Source organism: Falco punctatus (genome assembly GCF_963210335.1).
Source record: "Falco punctatus genome assembly, chromosome: 9".
NCBI lineage: Eukaryota > Metazoa > Chordata > Aves > Falconiformes > Falconidae > Falco > Falco punctatus.
In genome coordinates this window covers 34,640,819-34,658,677 of record NC_137589.1, presented here as the reverse complement: position 1 = coordinate 34,658,677, position 17,859 = coordinate 34,640,819, and the positions used below count along the sequence as shown (strand labels likewise).

Sequence of the window (17,859 nt, the reverse complement as noted above, 5' to 3'; positions counted from 1 at the left end):
AGAGGGTTCTGCTGGAGATGACCCATTTGGGAGACGTCAGATTCAGCTGCTGAGGAGCACAGAGCTCCTGGTACCCAGGTGGGCAAGCTGAAATCCACTCAGAAGAGAGGGGTGATTCAAGATACATCTTAGGTTAGCTGTTGTACTGCATTTATCTGAGTTATGTGTTAGGGAGAGAGCTTCAAGGGCTCTCTGTAACAGGCTGCATTGAGGCACTACAGTAAAGATGGTCTCTCCTCCTTAAACTTACAGGAGGGTATCCTACAGCAAGAGGTGGTAGGCAGGGACAACCAGACAGTAGGGCAGTCCTGGAGGACATGCATTTTGCTACACACATAGGACTGTGCAGCTCGTATCAAGTATTTCATAGGCAGCTCAGCAAGGGGGGATTATAGGGAAATATTTATATAATGCTGCATTTGTGGCTGTGCAGTTTTGTATGGAAAATGTACACCAAACAGAAGGGGCTGCACAAGAGAAAGTAGTTTGCGGGGCCAGGGAATGTATGGATGTGCAAGAAAAGCTCAGCTAAGAGAGCAGCTTAATGACTGGAGTAGAGGGATTGCAGGCTCTCCCTCTCCTGCTGGGGTGAAGAAGGAAAAAGGAACCTTGAGCTGCCACCACTGCCCAGGAGCTAAGGCAGCCCCTAATTCAGCGCCATGCAAATAGAAGTTTAATATGGATTGCTGAAAGACTCACACAGTCTGCCTTTTCTTCCCCTAGCTTTTCTGCAAGGTTTTGGGTTTTTTTTACATTATATTATTATTTTTTGCTGGTGAGGGATTCTTATTATTATGGTTCTAACCTTCATTACAGTTGCTTTCTGCCCCAGCACTCCAGGGGAAATGCATATTCAGAATAGCTTTGCAAGTGCTGCCGAAGCCATTTGATGTCTGCACCACTAGCGAAATTGTTTGCTAACAAACTTTGAGACTTTTTGCCCTTCCAAAGGAACCATTTCACAAGTGATTTTTGGCTTCCTCTGCAGTGGTCCAACAACATTATTTTATCCCAGCAAAGAGCATATTATTGTTTAATGTCACTGCTATATTCCAGTATGTTTCCCAAGATGATAAATGTTGGCACAGAAAAGAGGCAACTTTTTCAAACAATAAGTAATAAATTGTGGAAGGCTGAGGTAAATATTTTTCCATGTCCCCAAACAACTCTGAGTACATTCCTGAGGAGTGTATTGACAGTAAAATGTTTGAGAACAAGAAAATTTGTTGGATCAGGTTGTGGTTGTTGTCCAACCCATAAAATATCCCTAGCTCTTTCTACCATCTGTTCCACTGTGTACTTCTGGGTGCAGCTTTAAGCAAAGCATTCAAAATGTCTACTATAGGAAATGAACATACATATGAACAAGAAAAGACAAACAGCATTATTCCAAGGCTTTAGGGAAAAAAAACAACAAAAAAACAACAAAAAAAAACCCCGAAACACAAAGTTTGTCAGACACATCCAGGTATGTTGGTAATGAATTATTCAAATACCTGGATTCACTGTGCCAGTGAGATCTGGAGCACTGTGGGCACCCATTCCTGCCTGGTGGCATGCAATCCACCCAAGCAAGGTCAAGAAATGTCACACACAGGTGGCTGAGCACTGAGCTGCTTGTGAAGAAGTCACAGATAATTTAGTCACAAAAAAAAGAAATCACAAAAAAAAAAAAAAAAAGAAGTCACAAAAAAAGGGGAAGAAATTAACTACCAAAAAATGTCACCTCGAGATTATATTTGAAAGCCATCCCTGCTGGAGGGCAAGCTACAAAGGAAAAAGAATGACCAAAATCAAAATGTTATTATCTAGTGCAGCATTTACCTGCAGGTAATGCCACTGCAGCCATCCTTGTGTGCATCGCCTCCGAGACCACACATATAACCGTCCCTTTCTATCCTGTACATCCCTTTGAACCCGGACCTTACAGAACCTGCCCTGAGGCTGGCACTCACCCAGAAGGAGTTCTCACTTCACCACCAGGACCCAGAACCAGTGAGTGAGAGCTAAGGTGCAGGTACCTGCCCCCAGTCACATGAAAATATGCACCTCAGCATATACAGAAAAGGCTACTTAAATATAATTTTGCACTGATTTGAAAGGATTTTTAAATTTTTAAAATCCTGAATATGAACATATTCAACATTTTTCTGAGCCAATATCTGCCTTTTTAAATGGAAACTACTAATCCTCTAGCACTCTAAGGGGAAGACATACTCAGTATACATACTCTGTTCTTGAGACATAAATAATAAATGCAATTTAAACTGAAATTTGAGCAGACTTTCCATTAAGTAACAGATCACTGTTGGATGGCCATGATTTTTTATATCTGGCAGAGGACTGTATCTCAGATACGTAGACATCATGTAGAGAGAGGATATTTTGTACGAACATTAATAATGATGTTCCTACATTGTTCATGCTGTGGAAATGCTTCCTATTCATCTCATTATCTTCTGGTCCCACAATGGCAGCATGATGAGTGCAGAGAAATGAGTGAGAAGCCTTCTATGTCTTTGTGTGGTGGGTATAAAATGGTTGCAAACCAGATGAATGCTTAAATACATTATCTCTTTGACATTTCGCACTACCCTTCTGGAAAGACCCCATATATTTAATATCAAAAGGGCAGAGACCACTTTCCATGGGAGAAAAAGAGAATGACTGCTTTGTCCTGCTATCTGTATCCCAGGGAGCAGATCACAGAGGACCAGGATGGTTTCCCTTACACCTTGAAAGGGGCTGATGAGAACCCAGAAGCACCTAGATAGAAGTCAGATTCGTTCACTCATGTAAGTCCCACAGATCTGCTCTAAATCTCTCTTCCCAGTGGCCTCCTCCAAGGTTAAAAAGATGTCACAGCAGAGCGTTCCAGAGAGAGGTTGTTCTGAGTTATTTTTGTGTATGTTTCAGTGGTCACTGCTGTCTTCATAACCCTCATTTCAATATAAATCACTTCTGTTTTCACATTTTCTCCTGGACTAGTTCCACATCCCAAGGACCATTCCCATGAGTAGCTGTTGAATTTGGCCCCCCAGATCTTCTCTAATGACCTTTCACAACATTGGTAAAGGTTTCAGCACTCGCTGAAAGCATCAAAGGGACTATTCTCATCTTTCATGGACTCTAATAAGAATGGTGGGGCTATATAGTCACAAAGCTGACACTGCTTCTCTGCATGTCCTTGGGCAATTCCTTTAAATGCTGCAGGAGTCTCCATGTGGGAGAATGGGAATAATGACACTGGTTTGCCAACCATGAAGGTTGCGACACAGAATTGCTTAAAAGGCTTGTTGAAGCCGAAAACAGTTGATGCATGCAAAACACTTTTCAGGAAAGTAAGAGATAAACACACATTCATGGAGAGGAGAGCAATGTGCCTACCAGCAACTGAGCTGCCACCCCAGCCTGTATCCCCAAAATACAAATGATGACAAGACGGCAAGCATGAATGTTCCAGGGTTCACTGATCTAATTTACATCAGTGGACAACTTCTTGTACAGACTAATCTCTGGAATAGGCCCCCTTCCTGCATGCTGTTACAGAACTATAAATATTTAATTTGAAATATAAGATACTAATAAGCATCTTAAATAAAAGAATATTGTGATAGATTGGCAGACTGCCATGCTCATCTCCACTTTATACAGTGCTCCCTTCTTCTCTTGAACTGCTAAATGACATCCTTCCAATGGAACTGATTGGTGTCTTTCTTGCCCCATGCTATTTCTGGTTTAATTACCCTGCAGTTTGGCCAGCAGTGGATGATGTTCTTCCTGTAGCTGCTCTTTTGCTCTCACTGTTCTCTGTTGGCGTGGGGTGTTTTCTAAATTCAGTTCCATTTTCCTCTTACAAGATCCTGACCAGAATTTTCTGACATTTTCTGCCGAAACAACCATTTAGATCCCAATGTAAAGTGAGCGCCGGCTTCAACAGCCGAGAGATCAGATTTTCACACCTGCCACGTGCCTCAGCAGCTATAGGACAGAATGAGCATGGGAAAATGGAGTTGCAGATGTGGGGAAGAAGGGATGACAAGACTGATTGGAAGAAAAGAAATTAAGTTTCTGTTTTCTCAGGAAACTACAGCTTGACCTCAGGTTACTGAAATATTTCCGTTGACTTAACGGGTTTTCCTTTGCAGATATATCAGATATTAGACCTACCCAGTGAAGTACATTCCCTTGTAATTACTGAATTACCAAAGTGCAACAAGTTAAAAAAGAAATGAAAAGCATTTTACAATTAGTCAATGTTGGGGGTTTTTTTGGTTAATTTTTACATTTCTTTCCATACACTGATTGACTTTTTCCATCATAGTATTTTAAACTGTTTAAAAATAAACTTAAAAATTAAGGAAGAGGGATCTTTCTGGATAGAAAGAGGGAAGGAAAAGGACAGCTCGGCTTACAAGTAAGCCCTCTTTCCTCGTAAACAGAATGGGCAAGAGGGTGATACACTGTGAAAGTATGAAAGCCATTCCTGAAAAGTTTCATAGCCGTGGAAGAGCACAATGTCAGGTTAAATCAAATCCAAACCCATCCCAAACCCCTCATTTCCATCCTTTTCTGTCCCTGGGAATGTTTTAGGATTCACTCTTTGTGACAGCTGGTACCTGATTTTTCCCATACCGTGACATATTGCCCAGTTTACGTATCCAGCCAGTGCCTTCTTACATGGCTGTCAGAGCTGGTTTAGTCGGCAGCACGGAGCCACGTATTAGTAAAGCTGCGGCACATTCTCCTACATCAAGAGAATATTCCTGTGCTGCAAGCCAGGCACTGCAGCTACGCTTGAGAGCAGCCATGGACACACACTGCACTCGGCAGTGGTATTTATAGGACTGTTAACAGTCGAAGAGATGTGAGGCACAGCCCTGTAACATTATTTCCTTTGCCTTCAAAAAGCACTTCTCTGAAGTGCCCGGAGACATCCTGTCTTAGGGGTTATTCCCAGTTAAGATAAACCAAGTGAAAATGTGTGACTACTGTCAAAAGAAGAATAATGTTAGTGCTTACAAAAGCTCCCCTTCAGATATGGACGCCGCACCGTTATGCATAACCTCTGTGTTTGATTTCTCTGTCATATTTTCTCACGCTGGAGATAGTCCCAAAGCAAACCTCTGAATGCAAGCACAGAACATGATTAAGAATCAAAGCCTAGAACACCAGAACATATGTTTGGCTTCTTGCTTGTATCTTTATAGAGGTCCAGCCAAAAGCCTCAGTGCAAACACCCTTGATATTTGTATGCTTTGCACAACAGGCCAAAATATTCATGCTTAGTACTGTTAACCTTTTGCTGACTAAACCTTTGATGCAAATCTAGTAATTGCCGTTGATTCTGCAGAGGCAAGAAGCCCTTTTTCACCCAAATACAAGGCTAGCTCAGCCTTGTTTGTTCCCCAGGTATTCTGATTGCTCCTTCAAGTAAAGAGAATATTACTCCATACTACTGAATCCCTGAGATGGGTTCCCATAATGTTCAGGCCCTTGGGCAAAATGCTGGGGGTGCAGTGCTATGTGGCATGGACCCACTATACTGACTTCAGGAGGAACAGATACAGTGGTTTCCATAGGAAGCTAGTGGCTTGTGGGAAAGACAAAAGTAAAAGACAGATTTCTTATATTAAGCCAGTCTACTCCTAGAACTAATAAGACTAGATAACATGTGAGAAAATTACCTTAGCAAAGAGAAAAGGTCTTCAGTATGACCAAAGACCTATGCACATATCCCTTAAACCTAGAATGTATCCATACTCTTTTTGAGAGAAAAGTCAAACTTACCTGCAAACTCCAGACCAGCTGGAGGTCTGACATCATCAGATACCTAGACAATCTGACTTTTGCCTCCTTGCCTTCTCATGTCCTAGTGGGACTCCACTGAAGGTTTCTGCTCTCCCAGTCTTCCTTGGACACATCTCAGCAGTCTGTTGATATCCCACATAGGTCAAGACAAAGTGTCTGTTTGCCATAAATCAAGTTTTTGCCCAGGTTTAGATATTCACTATCTTTGGCTCCTTGAGGTACTTCCTGACCTTCTCACTAAATGAATTAACAAATATGCTTCTAGAGATATTTTTACACCACTCATGTAAGACTAGAAAGTACCCAAACTATTACAAAGCATCTCAAATCCATCCTGGCTACTACCTCGTGGATATGATACAGGAGATACCTTAGCTAGTTTTCCTTGCACACCCAAAATCCCAAAGAAAAGAAAATAATATTTAAGACAGAAAAAAATACAATAAAAAAAAATTTAAATGTTACTCCAGAAAATTTCAGCATGGAACACCTTAACCACGTTCATTAATCAAATCCCAAATAAAATCAGCTGTCTTCTAAAGTGAGAACAGAGAAAAATTAGGACAACATAAATCTGTGAAAAAAGTTAGACTTTTTTTTTTTATTCCAGGAGAACTCAGCTAAAATCTCCCTCCATTCAGGCACCTGGGTTTCGTTTCATAATAGCTTCGGTCCATTGTTCCTTATTATCAGAGCTGACTATGTTCAAGCTAAGGCAGATCTTGTTCCTAAATTTATGTCTCTGTGTGTGACCACTACAATATGTGTTTTGTATGCTTTTTCCTGAAAGCCTAATATAGTGATACCTGTGACACGGCTTGGACTCCCCCTTTCATGTATATTACCAACTCGAACTGCAACCTGCTGGTAGATTTTTCTTAAACTCTAAAATGAGGGTCTAACCTTCTTTTCTTTTTCTTTTTCTTCTCTGTTACCTATAATCTTGATTTGACTCACACAAAAGTGACACAGTGGGAAATCCACTCAAGAAGACTTTGACAACTAACAATGGAAACCTACCTACACGAAAGTTGACTGGTGGCGTTTATAGTGAAAAAATGTATTCAAGTTTAAAGATGTCATCTGTGTTAACTGATCCGTGTTGGTTTTGTGTGTTTTTGTCAAAAGAAATGTGCTGCGGAGTTACCTCTGCTAGGGTAAAGAAAACTAGCCAGAACAACATCACCACTAAAAAAAGACAGGTATGTTCAGGGGGAAAAAAAAAAGGAAGATACCAAAACCCAATCCAAAATATTTAAGTTTGGGTAAATGTAATATTTAGGTTAGACCACATCCAAAGGATTTACTTGAAAGAGTGAAACTTGAGCATGTTTAAATGTGACTAAGATAAAGAATTATTTATACTCCTGTTCCTTTTGCCTTCTCTAATACGAACAATATTGTTATTTTATGTAGTAGCAAAGGTGTGCTAAATGTATCTCACGGATTAAATTAAAATAAGATTACTGTAGATTTTTCAGTAGTTGCTACTGATAGTTTTAGTTTCAGTTTTAGAGCTGAAGTTGAGACATTTTACACAGATTCCTTTCTCCCAGCATGAAAGGAATCCAGTTCTTGCTGCGAACCAGCTTCCTTCATCAAATGGGACACCGAAGGCCCTGAGTTGCCATTGGGAAATCTTGGGCACTTCATCCCAGAAAAGGGATGAGACGCAAGTCAGTATAAAGATGCTAATACCAAAATGAAAGGACTTGACCAAACTTATGAGGATATTAAACTCATTTGTATAGTAAAAACGGTCCTCATGTCTCCTTCCACATTACTGGGTCTGCTCTACTAGGCCAGATCTTGTTGCTTGTCTCAGCTGACTTGAAGCAGTTTGTCTCACCATTATATGCACTTCTAATAGACGCTTTTGTTGTAAAACACATCAAATACTCCACAAATGTGAAACTCACCCCAAAAATGGTCCTTTGGGTCAGGTTACAAGTGTGCAAGGTGGAGCTGATGCTACTATGGCATCCCCATGAAATGCAGGATGACGGGTAAGCTTGGAGGCTCTTGGAAGGAACCTGAGGTGCAGAGATGCAATGGTGCTGAAGTGTGAATGGAACAGAAAGGATCTGAAGGAAGAAGGAGGGCAGCTGTCCCATCCCTCAGCTCACTCATCCAGGTCAGAGTAGCCTGAAAAAGGGACAGAGTTCAGAGGGGTCTGTACTGTTGTCCGTGCTGTGGGTGGTTTCAAGGATGTAAGGAGCAAACAGATTTGTAGATGGCAAATCTTTCCTATTTGTGTGTTGTCTACACCTGAGTGATGTTTGTTAATTTAAATTCACTTAAAAATTTAGAGAGTGGGGGAAACAAAAGGGATCACCTCTTAAAATGAAACAATTTGAATCCATGTTCTTTGTCACGCCTCATGCAGAGGAGAAGTTCATAAAAGCAAGTCACTTGGCTGCTTTAGCAAAATTCATGCACTAAACAGGGAACTAAAACACGTTGTTGGTACCCCGGAAAATCCAGTGAGAAATAAATATGTTGGAATGAGTGACTGTAGAAGGAATTTTATCTCCTGCCACTGTGGCAACCCTGATTTTGCTGTGCAGGTCCTGAACATGCTTATTACAGAGAATAAGAGCTGTGCAAGACAGCGCGCCTCATGATTGCATCTTTTTACAGCCATTTTAGAGCCAGGTAAACTCAGGGGCTTGGAAATGCATATCCCAGACCACTAGGAATGTAATTTGGGCACCTTGTTTCACTTCAGCCATTAATAGGCATTTTATGGTATGCTCCTTCATACAGAGTACATATTCCCCCCATGGACCCTCCATTTCAGCCCCGACAAGGACTATCACAGGACCACAGTTCCCATGTCACCTGCCTGATTTCTCCTACAGCTTCACTGCCAGAGAGATCTCAGCATCAGACCTCCACAAGATGAAAGCTAGCTAAATTCTCCAAGCAGAAACCCCCAAAAGTTGTGCGATTGCACAAAAAAACCCACAAAGCCCCTTAAATTCTACTTTAGAGATGATATGTTCAAGTGCAGATGGGGGTTATTGTGTCTCCTGTCATCAGGTAGTCAGGGTAATTGACCCAGCCATACCTGCCCAGAGGAAGAGACAATGTTTGAAATTCCTGCTAGAAACAATTATGTACTTGACCTTAAAGTATGGGTCTTTCTGCTTTTATTTTTTTAAGAGGGCATTAAAAAAAAAAAAAAAAAAAAAAAAAAAGAAAGAAGAAGAAGAAGAAAACCAGAAAAGCTCCCAACTCTTTGAAGGTTCTATTTGTGCTGAAACAGGCTCTGTGAATTGGTAATTGGCCTCTCAGAGCCCAGGGGATGAGGCTGAGGCAGTGTTTCGGCAGGCAGGCGCTGCTGCCACGCTCAGCACTTCTGCAGCCACCCGCTTCCCCTGCCCTGCTGCGGGGTCCCAGCTGCAGCGAGGCATGCTGCAGCCCCTGGCCCGCAGCACCCTCCTCGCTCGGCCTCCCCATGCCTCCACCGACCTTTCTGCAACGCTCTCATCCCTCTGCTCCAATGCAAAGGGCTGGAGAAGAGGTCACACAGGAATGTGGTTGGTATGAGGATGCCAGGTTGTTGGGAAAAGCGTGCAAGTCCTCGGGCTGCTGAAGGACATGGCCTCCTTCACAAGGGCAGAGTGGGCAGATGCCTGCCTCCACAGGTAGCCCAAACCAGAAGCCAAAGAGCAAAGCCACAAACATGAAACTTGCCTGCTCTCCAGCATCGTCAACTGTTTCCTGTCAAACTAGTAGCCGCAATGATGCAAAGTCTCTGGGTTTTGCTTACTTTGGGGCACAGGCAAGGGACAAAAGCAAGAGGCACCTGCTTTGCCTAGCAGTAAGGCCAGAGCTGACCCCACAAGCAACTGTCTCAGACGCCCAAGCTAGGTCAGAAAACAGCCGTGCTTCTGGGCATCAGTCCCATGAATTTTAGAGGGAATTCACCGCTTGATGTGTAGGCTGGCCCAGAGTCCCCCAAGGCAGCCCAACACCAGAGGATTAGGAAGCATCAGGGAGATCCCTCAGAAAACAGGAAGACATCCATACTGGTAGTAACTTCTCTGCAAGACGTGCTTGTCCCCTAGGGCTTGCAGCATTGCACACGCTGTTCTTGAGGGCTTTGCCTTGCAGCCAGGGCAGGACCGGCTCTCCAGCAGTTGAGGAGGGGGAGAAGTTGGCCCACTGGCTGCACAGGGAAGCCTGAAGCTGCTGGCTGAGGAATCGCTCAGGTTTTCTTGGTGCTGGCACGGAGGTGGACAGCACGGCAATCCCCCCATACAGATGCACCCGGACAGCTAGATTTCCCTCCTCCTCTACAAGCAACGTCATCTCAGCAGAAAGACACAAAACCCAGGTTTACACTTGTCCCTGCCAACTACATGGACTAGAAACAAAGAACTATCTTCAGCAAGACCGTGAGCATTTCACCAGCAGCCGCTTTGTTTCCCTGCTCAATGAGGAGACGCAACACTGGCTGGTCCCAGCAGTGTCCCTGTGGCCTCTCTGGAAGGGGAAGCTCATTGTGAGCCTGGACATGGTGCGCAGCATCGTCCCATCGGGCTCCGGCTGCTGACTCCCCTCTGGGGCCAAGGGTGAACCTAACTGAAAATGTGAACGCGCACACACGGGAGCGGGATAACACTTGTGGCCGTGCACAGAACAGGCGATTTCAACCCTGCTGGTCCCAGGAAATTCAAACCATTAAAAAAGAGAATTAAGCCTTGCCAATATCTTTACTTTAAAAATCAAAACAACAATAAAAAAAAGACCAGTCAGGTTAATTACACTAGACCAGAAAGGAATCTCTAAGATGTAAATAAATTTCCACGAACATTAAAAGCAAGCCCCTCTCTAAAGTGTTTTTCTTTCACAAGCAAGCAAGAAAATGCATTGGATAAAACAAACTTTGCTTATTTTAGTTTCGACTCAATTACCTGTTAATGGAAAAAATCTGGCACCACTAATAATGAGGCAGGAATGAGATCACTGTTCTGGAGGCCTGGCCTGTCAGGGAAGCTTGCAACAAGAAGTGCATTTATCTGCCTTTCTATAACCCTTTTCAAGCACTCTGTCAGGGAGCCCAAACTGAACAGCCCGTTTAGGAGGAACTTGGAACCCGCTCCAGGCCCCCTCAGCCCTCTGGGAAAAGGAAAATTATTGTTGGCAAGTCTGCCTGGCTCCAGAAGTTGATCCAGTGCCCCCCACTTGCCCATGCAGCAGCAGACAGAGCTAAGAATTTTGTTATAATTAAATAACGGAGTGCTGATTGGTTGCTGGAGGTGGTCTTGAAACTGATGTTTAAGGCAGCGGAGAACAACGGTTACTATTCATAGAAAAAGCAGAGTCTTAAAATCCATCTGTTTCGTTCCAAATTTAGGCTAAAAAAATGCTCACTCACTGTCTTTAAAAATACCACCTGCTTAGCTATTTTGTATAATGTGCCATTATATAAGTTTGAAGGAGGAGCAGGCAGGGAGGCAGCGGGGGCTGAGGAGGGGCGGGGGGAACAGATTAAAAAGATATAGTTAGATCCAAAAATACCCCAGCAGTATATTCAAAAGGGAACACAAAATAAGGGAGAAAAGGGGACATTTTCTGGAGAATATTAAAAACGGGGTGTTTGCTAATGCCTGGGAACCAACTACTACAAATGGGCTTGTTTGCAAATAAGATAATAATCTTTTTTCTTTTTCTTTTTCTTTTTTTAAATAAACCACCCTTCTTGCTACGCACACCCAAGTCCAGTCCTCACCATGCCACAGGGCTATGGAAACACCCCAAGCCTTTCCCACCCTGTGGACCTTTCTGGTGGGTGGCCAGGCAGGTACTCCCGAATGGGGCTGTGCTCCTCACGGTGGCTGCCACAAGGCACAGAGCAGAAGGAATGAGACAAGGAGCTGGTAACACCACAGCATCTGCTTTACCAGAGCAGCTTTGCTCTGTGAGCGGTAACATTAGCAAGGCCTGGTGTGCTGCAGATGTGTCCTCTATCTCCTGATCGTCCTTCCCTTCCCCTCGCTTCCCCACTGCAATCTTACATAATGTTACATATTGCAGCTGCAATACTTCCAGTTTCCCTATAGTCTTAACTCTCTCCCATGTCCCTTGTTCCCTCCAACACCCCAGCGCTCTCCGTGTCTCCTACCTAATCTCCTTGGCCTGCCAGCTGGGCAGGAGAGCGCAGATGCTGGTCCAGAAGTAGACGTGTAATAATTGGCCATCTGGATGCTGCCAGAGAGAATGGATAACAGCTGAGTTCTCCCTGCCTTTCCTTTCGCAGCGGATCTGGAAAGCCTCTCTTCCCAGTGCAGGCAGAGATTCCCCTGGAAATCAGAGGGCCTTTATCATCACCAAGAGTTAGACTGCAGCTGTCAAATCTGGTTCAAAATGCCTGAGGATTCAAGAATTACCAGGAGAGGGTCAAACAGATGGACAGACTGCATGACTTCATGATCTCCACTGCCTTGGAGGTCAGGGCTAACACCCCCTGCCCCAAATTAAATGCATTTCCAACCTCAGAAAAAGGGCATCTCCTAGAACATGGATGCAAGCCATGAGTGAACATTTTGGACTGATCACTGAAGAAAATCAGGCCAGGGGTTGGCAGACTCCTGTACTCAGAGAGTCCCTAAAACAGGCTGTTGACATTATTGACAATGATGGGTGGTTGGGATGCCTTCACTTGCAGCTGATCTGCCTTAAAAGTCTTAAGATGTTTTCCAAGAACATCTTAAAATTAATGCCAAAGTACCTGTCGACCCCTTTTTATAACACAGCAATTGCTGCAATCTCTGGAAAAATTTGCATATTCATAGTTCTAAGGCTCCAAGAGCTTTAGCCCTCCTGTCCAACAAAGACCACTGAAGCTCAGTGTCAGTCCTGTACTGAATCTAGTCTTCAGCTGGAGCACCTCTCCCAAAACACCATCTAAAAGCTTTACCCAGGGTCTTAGGTGGTAAAGCACTCCTACATATATGCCAGACATAACTGGGCAGCACTGTCACACACATTCACTTTTATTATTACTATTGTTTGCTTTCATGATTGTTGCAATGGCCTGTACAACTATTTTACTGTGAATTCTTTTTACATCTTTTTATGGTCTAATGAAATGGACAGGACTCTGAAGATTGCTTTTTTTTCCCTGCCTTTCCTTTTAAGCAAAGCTTAAAACCATGTGGCACCGCTTTATTGAGTCAGCAGTTGCTTAAAGTTTTTAAAATTCCATACACTAAGTGAAAAATGAGATTTACAAAACTAATGGAAAATAAATGTCTCCTGAACATGCAATACATTGACTTGCTTCCTTGCCTTAATCCCATAAAAACAGATGGAAGCAATAGCTACAGCTACACTCAATTACCTACTGTATGTAGGGCCCATGTTGTCCCATGGCAGCCCCGGATGAGGACAGAGCATGCCAGTTTGTCATGGCCCAGCTCCAGAGGTCACCCCCACTCGCATGGATCTGGGGGTGATCGGGGTGATCTGGCCATACCCCTGTAGCCAGTTGCTCACCCTATTTTACACCTACAGTGTATGGGAAGGGCTGTCCTGTTTCCGTATTTCCAGTGCACCTGGTCCGATGGGGTCCTTGGCTGTGACTCCTGGGTACAAAGGCAGTACACATAAAGAATGGTAAGTTTCTCCCAGGAGCCTTGACCCAGCTGAGGTCCTCTAAGCAAGGGAAATTTGGAGGCAAATCTGAAGGCATAAACCTATCAAGGGACACAGCCAATGCACAACCTACAGGAAACCCAAGCAGTTGCTTTCCCAGGAGTACACCATTTTTTTCCACAGCAAACAAGTTTCCAGCATGAGTTACCCACCACTCGTGAGCTCTGCTCAACATACCTTTCAAACACATGCCTCTGTCACCACACACAAAGAAGGAAAACCAATTTGTCCAGGAAGAGTGTTTTTGGACTCTGCTTTCCAAAGGCTTGCTAATAAAGCAGCAAGCAAAGAACACACTATTTTGGTGAATATATGAATCATACCTTGATGGTGTCTCCTTTGAATTGTGGCATTCAAAGATCTCCCTGGAGCGCTATGTTTTAGATTAGAAGGCAGCAGTTATCCCCAGCAGAGATGCAGCACATGTGTCTGGCTGATGGATGGCCATGCCCTAGCAAGAGTCAAAACATTTAGGAGAAAGAAAAGAAAAATAAAAAATCCCCAGAAACCTTAAATAGCAGGAGAGCAATTTGAGCATCTCGTTCAATTTGCTGGCTACCAAGAACAGCAAGATTTGGCATCTTCCACAAAGGCTTCGCAGCACCATCCGTTTCCCCGTCGCAGAGTCCTGTCCCACCTGCCTGTCTCAGGTGACGAGGGGACATGTTCCACTGAAGCCAAGGGGAGTGTCGTGTCAGACCGCAACAGAAACAGCATCAGGCCTTGGATCCAGGGAGATAAATGGAGCCTGGTAAAAAATTCATGGTGACTTAATCCTTCTAATAGGAAATGTGAAGCAATACTCATGTATATTACCCTTTACTAACATGTCTGAAACAAAAAAAGGCTTCTGGCTTGTAAACTAGTCATTAAAAAAGTGGTAGCAATTTGAAGTACTATATATTTTATTTAAACATTATTTAGTACTTCATCCAGTGCCTCCCAGCCCCTCTACAAAGCAAACTCGTTCTGCAGCCAAGACAACTGACTTGCAGCCAGGTTTGGTTTTATCAGACCCCACAGCAAGGGACAGCACGGGCTCAGCACTGGGGCCGGGCTTCCCCAAACAGTCCTGTTCCCAGGTCTCTGCAGTAAATAACTTCACCCACTTTCCCATAGGAGGAAGAATACTTACCCTTTCTGCACAGCGTGTCGAGACCGACTGCAGGGAAGTGCATTACCTGAGAAATACAGTGGCACGACGGCAAGGAACAAGCCTGCTCCAAGACCTTTGCATTTAATTGCCCTCGAGTGCCATTGTAGAAATTACTATGATTGACATTTTGCAAGATGACTGGGGCTATGGTGACATCCACTCGCGAGAGATTCCTGGAAATTACAAAGCTTCAATCTCTGCTTAGTTTGAAGAAATCCAAACAAATCAACCATTTAATAAAAAGTCTTGTAAGTTCACTCTCATCCTGCAGCACTTGCAGGCATTGCTGAGTCGGGTGGATGCTGAATGCTCAGTGCTGAGAGCAGGCTGTGCTGTAAGGGCTCATTGCATGTAAAATAAATCAATAAATAATATACATATATATATAAAAGTATATATATGCAAAACCAGACTCAAAGCTATCCAGGAGATAAACCCTAAGGCCAGCACAAGGACTCTGACTAATGAGGGGTCCGTCCCTAAGCCCTCCTGTGTGACCTTTATAGTGCATCAGCCCTGTGCTGTGGGATCACCAAGTTGAACAAAAATGTTTTAAAATTAAAGGTATCATCAGCCCTGGTCTCGTGTCACCCAGTCAGGATGACTTCACACAGAGGGATGGCATTGCTTTAGCTCACGTGCCATTTGTCTTTTGCCAAATCACATGCCACTTCCTTGAAATAAAAAGGATTTTCAACCATTCCTACTCATGCAAAAACTGGCTGAGCGGGGAGAGGGCTAGTGCAAAACAAAACTAGCAGGTGGTAGCATGGGAACCCAAAGGAAGCACAGGATTTCTTGCAACTAGATAGAGCTGGCTGCAATTTGCCACGATTTGCACAAATTTTTTTGGAAGAAGTTTTCCACTCGGGCTGTAAATCTTTTTGGCCAGAGTAAAATGCAGTCAATGCATAAATGATTTGACAAGTCATTCTCTGCACATACTAAGTTGCTTTTATTAATCCAGAACTGCATGCTACAGATACTGTACAGCATGAACATTTATTCATTACAAAAAATGGCTTCCAAACCATTAAAAATGAAAATCGGAATAAGAGCATAAAACGGAACAGTAACATCACAACTGTTAGGAAACATTCAAAGTATTCACAAAAAATGTTATAGTTAGCATCTTAATAAACCAGAGAAAAATCTGAGACAGTTTTACAATCGCTTCATGTCAACTACAATGGCACTGAATGAACAGATGAACAATTTTTCAGCTTTATACAGCGTTTTTTGCAACATCAACATGCCTAGGTTTTTTTTTTTTTGTTTTAAGTTTGCTACCTACCTGTATGTAGTAAGTGTACATAAAAGTGGCAGTCTGATTTTCCTTTTATGAATAATCTAATATACAGAATTTGGCCCTTAAGGGTTTATACCTCTTCATTTTAAATGCTTTCCGGACAATCTGCTACCAAACACGTCTGTTATAGGTGACATTAAAACTACATACATATCTACCTATGTAACATCACAGCAAAACATGATGAACAAAAAAATTACAGCATTAAAAAAAAAAAAAAAGTTGTCGGGAGAAAGTTAAAAGTCACTGAGAATTTTGGCACATAAAAATTTTGCACACAGCCTACAGTCCTAATGTCGCAGGGGATTCAGCTGCAGTTCTGAACAGGAGACATTTGGACCTTGCTATTTTTCAAACAGCGTTGCTAAAAATTCCCTTGCTAAATTTTCAAGTCTTTTTGTGTGTAATGGCTTTTAAAGCAAATTTTTTTTTTTTTACTCTATTGATCCTTGAAAAAATGCATCTGTGAACGAATGTCCATTTGGTGGCAACTGTGTTTCATATAGCAAAAAAAAAAAAAAAAAATCATGAAAAGAAATCAAAACCAAAAATCCCGGAAAAAATATATATATACACATTTATATATAAACTTAAAAACCTTGTACAAATGAGTTGTTATATATAAGATGCTTACACTAAGGGAAAAAAAACCACTTTATACAATGTTTCAAGAAAAAAGAAGAAAAAAACATTTTAAAAGGGACAACATACAGATACAACAAGCAATTTCTAAAGCAATAAATACTACTGGTCCAATAGCGTTGTGATACTTTTAATTGTTGAGTAGCGTTCCCTCCCCCAAAAAGAACAACACCATGGAACAAGGTATATTAACACATTTTTTTAACCCTTTGTTTCTGTACATTTAAACAATAACAAGTAACATCACAATAAAGGTTGTTTCACACAAGGAAGAAAAAAAAAGAAGTAGTAGCGGCACCGCATTCATTGTGCCCTTAAAGGTTTAAAAACCAGATGTAAAATGATTGGTTCGCAAGCTCGTATTTAATACAAATAATAAAGAACCAATGCCTCCGGCAAGGGCTGCTTCAAAATTGCTTCTTTTTTTTTTTTTTTTTTAATTTTTAAAATCAGTCTTTAAAACTAAGCTATTGGAACTACATAACAATTATGTATATATATATATTTTTTAAACGCTACAAAGACTTTAAACAGCTGTTGATAAAAATTTTGGCAGAATCATGAGGCTTTTCTCATCTACATATTTAAAAAGGAGAAATTGAAATAAGAATGGGTCAAATATTGACCAATGAACTCGATAAAACATCAACTAATGTAGCCACATGGCACAAATTAAAAACGAAACTGAGAAACGACGACAAACAGTGGACGACGACGAGGAGGAGAATAAAACAAAACACAACAAAACCAAACAAAAAAAAGGAAAGGAAAAAACCAAAACCCCAAATCCCAACAGAATTCAATCCCCCCGAAAGGAAACCGAAAGGGCTAACGAGGCTAAAGCTATTCTAAGGACTTGGTTACGAGGGAGAGCGGCTGGGGCTGTGTCCCTGCCAGCGAGCTGTGGGAATGCAAGGAGGACGTCGAGGGCTGTGCTAGGGATGCGGCGGCAGCGGCCGGCGGGAGGGCGGCCGGCGGGTGGTCCAGGGCCCCGTTGGGGCAGCTGGCTGCAGGCAGGGCGCCGGGCTTGCTCGCAGCGCTCTCAGCGAGGACGAGCGAGGATGGCGGCGGCATCATGACCAGGTGCGCCAGCGGGTCAGGCTTCAATGAGAGCGAGAGGGGTTGCGTTTGTTCAGTCTGTGGTTTCGAGTCTCTGGAGGGGGAGGCGAGCATGGCGGGGGAGGACGGAGGAGAGTCTAGTAAGCTTCCATCTGAAGAGGGTGGGCTGACGCAGCTGCCTTCACCTTGTATGTAGCGAACGCACTTTTTTTTTCTC

General features: G+C 42.9%; 1 protein-coding gene across 18 annotated transcripts in view; it reads right to left on the bottom strand.

The window, feature by feature from the left end:
• The window catches only part of TCF7L2 (transcription factor 7 like 2), a 219,204-nt gene that overhangs the window by 22,165 nt on the left and 179,180 nt on the right, over window positions 1-17,859 (bottom strand). For 8 of the 18 annotated variants that reach the window (XM_080403304.1, XM_080403318.1, XM_080403315.1 and 5 more), the window contains one exon: window positions 1-17,859. This exon is cut by the window's left edge and continues 22,165 nt beyond it. In XM_080403304.1, the coding sequence (XP_080259430.1) occupies window positions 17,427-17,859 (433 nt within the window). In that variant the 3' untranslated portion in view covers window positions 1-17,426. The other 10 variants (XM_080403312.1, XM_080403308.1, XM_080403313.1 and 7 more) reach the window with 5 other exon arrangements.